General features: G+C 32.6%; 1 protein-coding gene across 1 annotated transcript in view; it reads left to right on the top strand.

The window, feature by feature from the left end:
* Nucleotides 1–9,301, top strand: part of VEGFC (vascular endothelial growth factor C) — a 99,672-nt gene that overhangs the window by 73,991 nt on the left and 16,380 nt on the right. Inside the window, exon 4 of the mRNA XM_015592811.2 lies at nt 7,859–8,010. Coding sequence (XP_015448297.2) covers nt 7,859–8,010 — 152 coding nt within the window. The remainder of the gene's footprint in view (nt 1–7,858; nt 8,011–9,301) is intronic.

The following is a 9,301-nucleotide window of genomic DNA, read 5'->3' as shown; positions in this document are numbered from 1 at the left end:
GCATTTACCACATTTTAGCAGTGAGAATTTTTTCTTTTCTAAATAACAAATCACATACTGCTCAAAACTCTTCAGTAAAATTTGTATTCTTGGGACTAAGCCAGCATTCAGCTAGTGTATTGATAAACTGGTCTTTTCTAATTGGATTGTTCAGGATGGCAATCATTCTGACAGGTTGGTGCAAATATTCAAAATTGTTGAGTATTTTGAATGGCATTCCTCTTTAGGTTAAATCCTTCAACATGGTTTACAGGGCTCTCCATGGCCTGGCTAATGCCTAAATCTGCACCCTCAGTTTTCACTACTCTTCCCGTCAAATAGTACTTTCCACCAGGACCCAAATTTTTTTACTACTTAAATTATGCCAATATCTCTTATTTCCAAATTACTACAATGCTGTGCCCCATGTTTGGAACATCTCATATTTCCACTTATCTAGCTAATTTCTACTCATCCTTAGGCCTAGACATAAATGTCACTTCCACTCATGTTGTATGCTCCAATAGCATCATTTTGGTGACATTTTAGCATCCTTACCTTCTATGTCTATCAGATGGTTTTAGTCCGTAAGCTCTAAACTCCATGAAAGCCAAGCTTGTGTTTGGTTATCACCCTAGGACATAGCACGGTAGTTGCCACATAGTAAACACTTGGCATTAAATAGAATGAATATTTAAGTGAGAACACATTTGGTATCAAAATTAGAGTCTTGAGTATACTGATTTGGAAGAATCTGAGTGGTATTTAGGTGGAGATACCAAATGCTTGGGCATAAAATTCTAGAATTCTACAGTGGTGTTTGGATCTTTAGCCACAGATTTGGGAGGATAAATGTTTGATAAATGTTTGGAGGCCCTGGTATGGTTGTTGCCTCTTAGAGGATTCATGGATCAGGAGAGAAGAGGGAAAACCAATGCCAGAGGAACATCAGTATTCAGTCATCATCAATAGCCCCATCCGTTTCTCCCTTTAATTTTATAATATCATACCCTTCTCCCCCCTGAAGAATGCACTCAAAATTTTTATTATAGCAAAAGGATAATTTTAATTTAAATTCAATCAAGCAAGTGTGGTGAAGCACACTTCATACTCAGCTGTATAATGGGTATACAGTGATGTGTGGACCCTGCACTAATGGAGCTTACAATTTGGCAGAGAAAAGCAACATTCATGAAGTAATTAAAGGTAGTCAAAGTGTTGGAAAGAGAAGTGCAAAGGTTTATGAAAATACACATCAAGAATGTTATAAACTGAGGGAGAGAGTGAAATTCCCAAAGGCAGCATGTTCATTTGTGTTTAACATTTTTACTATTGTTGCAGCTTGTTAAAGCTTGTACTCAAGTAACACCTTTTCCTAAGTTTATTTTATGATATTTTCAATGTAGTTTCAATAAATGGGAACGTGTGATGATTTCTTTTGAACATAAAAGGAACTTACTGCTGTATTTTCTGAAGGAAAAAAAAGGAATTTTTATTTTGTTAAAGGAGTTCCAGACACATCTTTTAGCAGCAAAAGTAACCAATTGGAATCATGTAAATTGTAAGGACAAAGTACCTTAAGTAATGTAAAACCTACGAGTTTTATAGAAGCTTCATAGAAATGCTTTTATGGGGCTCAATGAAGGGCGTGTTATCAGAACGTGTGAGGAAGCCAGCCGTTAGTTGAAAAGTAAAACCATATGCACCAAGCATTCCAAAGTGAACTAATCGATAACAACTGCTTCAAAGTCCTCCGTAGCTAATACCTAAGTCGCTTTGAAAAGTTAAGTTGATTGGATGTCTTTTTGACCTCTTTCATAAACATATCCTTTAAGTGTATTTTCTTATGGGAAGTTGTATATATATTTAAGAGGTATAACCAAAAAGTAGTATGTATATTTTGCAGAACATCAATTATTTCACGACCAAAGTAGAAGCAGAAGAAAGTCATCTGCCTTTGAGCCAAACATTTAGAGTAAAAAGTTCTTTAAATGTTAGTGTTTACCTAATATATTTTTACCGAAGATAGGAATGAAAGAGAACTTCTAAATCCCTGGGGCTTTCTTGGTAATCTTAGGGTTAGAGCTCAAGAAACTAGAGCCCCTTTGCTATGTTCATTAGTGCTCAGGAAGCCAGCTCAGCCTGGCAGCCAGGTCTCTTCTAGCTTATTCTGATATCCTGGACAGCATTAGTTAAAAATCTGTGTTGCCATCTTTAAAAGAAATAGCTATTCTTTTTAAAAATTATTTTATAAAGGAATAATGTAGGTATATATGTTAGCAAAAGCACTCCAGATTATACAAGTTAAATGGAGTATCTCATACAATTTTCTTTTACAGAAAAAATTTTTAAACCTAAATAAAATGTGCAACTATTGAACGAAACTTAGAGATGTTATTTTTCACTGCAGATATAGTTCTCCGAGTAATTAAACAGAACACTGCAGCAATCTGAAAGATTAGTTTACGACATTCATATGTATTCAACAAGCAGAATTTGATTTGTTTTTAATGTTTTGTTAATTAATATATGGCATGCACAGTTGTTGGAAATCAGATTTTAACCAGATGTGGAAAAAGAACTCTACACCAATACCAGTTATCAGAAGTTTCTTTAAGGATAACATTTGCCTTAAGAAAAAAATTAATGCATCTGTTAAAAATACCACTTTTTTTTTCAATTCAGGGTAGTGATCATGTCTACAAATTTTGTTCAGTATTTATAATTCAGTATTCTTGAATTGAAGTTTTTATTATCATAGCACTGTATATACATTTTATATATAATAATACGCTAAAATTAATTCAGTGCCAGATATAAATCTGTTAGGATCTGCTGTCTTGAGTTCTTCCCAGACCTAATTTAAGTTCCATAGGCCCTAGATGGCTGGCTATGTGGTTGATATGCACAGTTGAAATGCCAACAATGAACCCTCAATTTCTTCTTTTCTCATTTTCAGGGATTATGTCTTTAAATATTGCATAGTGTTTCTATCTGACTTTACAATTATTTATCACAGTCTCCAGACTGTTTCCATACTTAATTACTGGACTCAAGGCTGGAATATTTAAATTAAATATGGTCATATATTATGCACTGAAGAGAAACCAGTTATATTTTTGGGTGTAAAGCTATTATAAAAGAAGGCATTTTTTGTTTCCTATTTGTATGCACGCAAACATTCCTTTAGATTTAGTTAATCCAGGGTCTCTCAGTAAGGAAGTTCTACACCTTTTTCTTGAATATCCTGCTAGATAAGTAGAAATAGGAATTGTTGCTTTACAACTGTTGCTATGCTGATGTAAACAACCTATTGTTTCAAAATGTTGCTTTATTTGAAGTTCATTCTTGCTGGTGAGAATTGACTATTAAATATTCTTTTTAAAAAATTCCAGTTGATAGCAATGGGGAACCTCTCAGTTGGAAATGATTGCCATTTCCTTTCGTTTATTACAGTTTTACAAAATACACAATTGGAATTTTTTTCAATTTACAGCCTTGTTTAAATGCCTTCTTTATATAAGTCCTTCAGATCTTTAAAACCAGCAATTCTTTTTAATAGGCATATGCTGATAGTATAGCATCAATCGTCATAATGAATTTTGTTATTTAGATCCTAAATTAGATACAAGCTAATATCACCTTATCATTCAAGAGTAATTCATTTTATAGCATAAAACTATTTTAAGAAAATTGTGTTCAAAATGTCAAATTATAATTGTCATGATTGTCCATCAGTATTGACCAAATATACATATATACATGGAATTATTAGCTAATGCTGCACATACTACATAACTTTTGCACTCTGGCTTTAAATCTAAAATAGAAAATTCTGTTGTACACACATTAAAGCACAAAATAGTCTGAAAAATCATATAAAGATTCTTATTTTATTAAAATGTAAAGAATCTGTTGTCTCAGACACTAATGTGTTTGGGTAGACCTTGACTCTTTAGAGAAAATGATGGTTGTGTTGATTCAGATCTTTATATAATAGCAAGCACAAATTTCATAAGAAAGTTAAACTGTAGGTTCTTGCTCACTAACAGCATTTGTGGTAAAATTTTTTTGATATTTTTAAAATTTAACAGTATCATTATATATTATATATATTGTAGGTTATTTGATACTTTTAAAATTTTAACAATATCATTATATATTATATATGTTGTAGGTTATTTTATATAACGTGTTGTATACAATATGCATATTATAAAGTTATTTTTAATGCACTCTGATTGTTAGTAACAGTGATTAAGTATAGCTATACAAAATTCACAGTTCTATAAAGAAAACAGAATTTACTGGGTTTATTAAAAAGGTAGTAGAAATATGATTTAATAATTTTAGATGAAAAAAAGTCAATGTACTCACTTAGGACTAGTGCAGAAATAAACTGGAAAATAGAAGAGGCCCCTTTAATGTGTGACAAGAACTAGCATAGGTACAATTATGTCTTAAGGCACACATACAACATACTCTCAGTAGATGTTCCTAATTTTCTGAAATTATAGATAAATAAAACTCAATTATTAAGAATATTTCTACTTTTATTATTGGTCAAAGACATCTTTGTCTGGACCCTTAAAATTTTTCCACACTGACACAGTCAAGTAGAGAATTAAGGAAACTGTCTGAAAAACACAGTTCACAATTTGAAGGTGGAAGAAGTATTTCAGGGGAATAAAGGTTTTATTTTATTTTTTTAAATTTTTCAGTCTATTTATTCCTTTTGATGAAATTAACTGAACTCAATTGGCCAGTTCCCTACGTAAACTCCAACAAGGAAAATAAAACATCAATAATTAAAATTTTATTTTCTTTATTTAATTAGTTAAACTCTAAGTAATTTTTCTCCCAAACTATACTGTAGTTTTAACACACATGATGTCTTCAACCCATAGAAAAAAAATACTGCTCTAAATGGTGATTTTTTTAAATGCCTCATGTCCCTTTATTCTTTAAGGAGTGTATTTACCAACACAAATCTCTTCTACCTTTTGTAAGTATAGAGTCAGGCTTATTTACGCAGAAAGATGCTTTCTTAATGGGCATTTAACTCATCCCCACCTGACTAGAGCATTCTTCACAGCCCCAGTTCCTGAATACACACGTGGTACTTATGGGCAGGCCCTGATTGTGGACATTATCCACCCAGGAATGACTGAATCTAGTCATGTTTACCGAAAATGCTCACTGTGATCTCTTCCTTCTTTGGAAAGCATGCCAGGGTGGAATCTGGAATGGCAGTGATCACTGAGAGTAGGAATGATGTTGCTGAGGCTTAAGGGTGGGGAAAAATCCTTAACTTTTCTACAATAACAATAGCCGTTATCTTAAATAGTGCCTTATCCTTCACTCTCAGGCTCTGATCAGCCTTGTGTCACTTGAGACAAGGACAAATCCTGAAGTGATTGCTTGTAGTCTATAAGCAAAAGTGTTCCTTGTGGCCAGAGTTATCTGGGCCCTTTCCCTCTGGTCATATTGGGTCCCTCTTATTTCTTCATTCCCACCGCTGCTCCTGTCCTTACAGCTGCTGCCCTGCCACTGAGAGCCACTGCTGGTACCCACTTGTCTCCTCAATCCTTACCATACTTGGTTTCCTTGAGACATTTGACCCTGTGACCACACACACAACTTTTTGAAGCTCTCCTGTCATTCTGTGCTTTCTTTTTTTTGCTTAATGGTACCTCTTCCTAGTTTTCTACATGTCACACTTCTTCTCAGAAATATTTACCAGTTCATTTGCCTTTTTTCACCCCTTAAATGTCCCTGTTCCCCCGGGTTCTATTATTAGACATTTTCTCTTTTTGTTCAGAATGATCTCACCAAGAAATCTCATCAATGCCCGAGACTTCAATTACAGCTTTAAGATTGATGACTTTCAAATGGCTCTTCTAACCTTTAGGCACATATATCTAACTGCTGATTTCATATCAACAGTTGTAATCTATATCTAATTACAAGATATCTAACTGCTAAGACATAAATTCTTAGATGTTTGTAAGCTGACCTATACATCTTCCTACTATTTCCACTATTGCAGAACTTAAACAAGTAATTTGTAAATTATTTAACATAAAAATTAGATAAGCAGCATATTAAAAATTGCTATTTCCTAAGCCACTTTGTTTCTTCTGTAATGCTGGTTCTTAATGTAGGGTCCATAGATGTCTTAAGAAGTAGAAAAACTATAGTGTTTATAGACATTGCAGAATAGCTTTTTAAAAATAGTTATACATAGTGCAATGGGTTTCTGCCAGTGTGACATTTTACCTAATAAAAAGTTTCATCCAAACTGAGTGAACAAATGTCTTTTAGAGAAGAAACTGGTCAAAATCATAATATTGGGATATGTTGAAATCATATGTTGAGGTTATCTATATAGAATGGACAATATTTGGAGAAGACCTAGAATCTTGAGAATATATGCAAATACTAAAACACACATCTGTATAGTAATCAATATTCATATCACTTTTGCATACCTTAGCTTATGTAATTTTTATACTAGTCCCCTGAATAAGTCAAATCTTATCCTCAGCTTACTGATTTTTAAAGAAATATACAGCTTAGAGAAGTTAAACAACTTTTCCAAGTTCACAAAACTTATAAGTGGGGTTGCTAATGAAAGTGCCCGGAGGGTGAGATCCTGTGTCCACTCCTCCTAAGGCATTTACACTGAGAAAGTAGCTGAACTTTTAAATGAATATATAATAAATACATTCCAAATGAAGAAAGTGTGTATTTTATAATTTACATAATTCTGCATTTCGTTCTTCAGAATTCGTGTCAATAAATCTCCCTTTAGTATGGACAAATGGCAACTAATTCTGTTCCCTAAATATTTCCAATGATCTTCAACTGTTGATATGAAATTACAGCAAGGGGCCAAATCACAAGGCTCTGGAGAATGTCATCATTTTAACACTGCTCAGATTGCCATAAAAGTACCAAATAACACGTGGTTCAATTGTAGTTAAATTACTACAGACCGATCTTATCCAGCAGGCAATGGCCAGGATTTTACTTTTATTACTGATAATTTAGATTTTAAGAGCCTTAGGAATTCAATGAATGTACAAATACTAATTATTTGTACATTTAATTTAAATTTTCATTTAAATGTTTTTAAACATTGTTTTGGAGGAAGGAAGAAGAGAACTGCAGTTCTCCACAAATAAGGCATTCAGAATGAGAAACTAAATTTTGAGACTCTAATCCACAATCATGTAAAATGTCCTACCTTATTTTAAGCTTAATTATTTTTCTAATACCTCTGTCAAATTTGCAGACACAAAGCTTTATCTATTAAATAATGAATGTTTTTTTCTATTATACATAAATTCATAAGAGATCTCATATAAATATAAAACTACTTCGAGGTAGAAATTTAATTTGGAATGAAAGCTTTATACCTATGTATTTTATGTCTGTTATTCAGTTTACGTAAAATAGGACTTAACCAAATGTTTCTAGCTTGTGTGGCCTGTAGATTTGCTCTTATATCACAAAGAAATTTATATCCTTGCCACTTTTTAAACCCTGGAATAACCTAGAATTCTGAAATAATTATTTTTCCTTGAACACATTGGTCTGTTACACCTCTGCTCTATAATCATTAGCTGGTTATCAGAATTCTAATATGCTTTATAATAGTGACATGAAAGAAGCACATGAACTATTTAGTATTCTGATAAAGGATATTAATTAGAAACAAACAGTTTTTACGTTGTAAATGTAAAAACTTTATGTCCTGAATATATTATACAGAACATAAAGAGTAAATCTCACTCTTTTGGGACTCCAATATTTACCATAAAAATGCTTAATAGCATCTATATAATTTTTTCTTCTTTTTGTCCCTTCTTTGTAGTTGTTTGAAATTACAGTGCCTCTCTCTCAAGGCCCCAAACCAGTAACAATCAGTTTTGCCAATCACACTTCCTGCCGGTGCATGTCTAAACTGGATGTTTACAGACAAGTTCACTCAATTATTAGACGTTCCCTGCCAGCAGCCCTGCCACAGTGAGTATGAATTAAATCTATTTTCTCTGCATCCTCTACTAATATAAAATTATGTTCAAGTGAACACCATTTATTAAAATGACTTTTGTGAAATTTGCTATTAAATACTTTACATCAAATACAAAAGAAAGCAAATTTAATAGGGCACCAGAAAAATAAAAAACTGAAACAAGGAAGCCCGCTATATAGACACAATAGTTCACGAAATAAAAGAAGTATTTCTGTGGAATAATATACTTTCCACTAATATTTATGCTATCTCTAATTTAGCCTTATTAATATATAACATTCATGAAATCAGGTGTGCAAACTCATACATTATGTTAAAGCTAAAAAACATTTAAACATTGATAAGATTTTGGTCTGAGACAAAAAGTAAGTATAAATAAATTATTTTACATCTATTAGCATTCATTGCCTTTCTTAAATCTCAGTTATTTTTCTCTATATGTCTTTTCATATTTTTATTTCAGCAAGGACTGAATATTGATTAATTGCTAGAAAGAATTTTCTCTTATTATTACTTCAGATTAACATTCAAAGTAATGTGTTATTTAAATTTCCTTTGCATCTTATATTTTGGTTTGGTAAATGCTTTATTTGGTCATATATAATGACCTGGATAAAGCATCAGGTATTGACTCTGCCAGTAGTTTGTAGTGAATCATTATGTATTTGGGATCTAGCAACTTTTTGCTTTCTGCCCCCAAAAAGAGGATGCAGCTTTTCATTCTTTAAGGACATCCAGTGCATAAGGAATGTGTATATGAATGAAACTCCAGCATTTGTAACAAAAGTATAAAAAAAGTGATGGGCAAATGTATATATTACAAATTAAAAACAAAAAACAAAAAAACTTGCATCTCGGGATTCAGCAATAAACGTGATACACTAAATAGCAGTTTTTCCCCATTGAATCTCTTTGTACTGCTTTACTTAGTGTTATAGATAGGAGGCCTTATCTCTTTCAGGAACACTTTAGGAAAAACTCAATAGCCTAATTTGAGTGACACAGATCTGTCTTCCTTGACATGAGAAAGAAAAGATCTTACAGGCATCTGTGAATAAATTCATGCTGATGCATTCAGAGACAGCCACTACCTGAAGCTATCGTATATGAGATGTCATCCATGTAGCTCTGAGAGGTCTATTCACCTGTCTCCCTTGGTAACTCATTTATTCTAAGAACTTCAGTCATTATCTTTGTGCTGATGGTTTCCAGAATTACAGTTCAAGACCTGGCCATATTATTGATTTAATATTTTATCTAAATCTACCTTATATTGCTGTT

The sequence above is a fragment of the Pteropus alecto genome, unplaced genomic scaffold, assembly GCF_000325575.1.
Source record: "Pteropus alecto unplaced genomic scaffold, ASM32557v1 scaffold24, whole genome shotgun sequence".
NCBI lineage: Eukaryota > Metazoa > Chordata > Mammalia > Chiroptera > Pteropodidae > Pteropus > Pteropus alecto.
The sequence above is the reverse complement of the archived record's forward strand: the minus strand, read 5'-3'. Positions and strand labels throughout refer to the sequence as shown.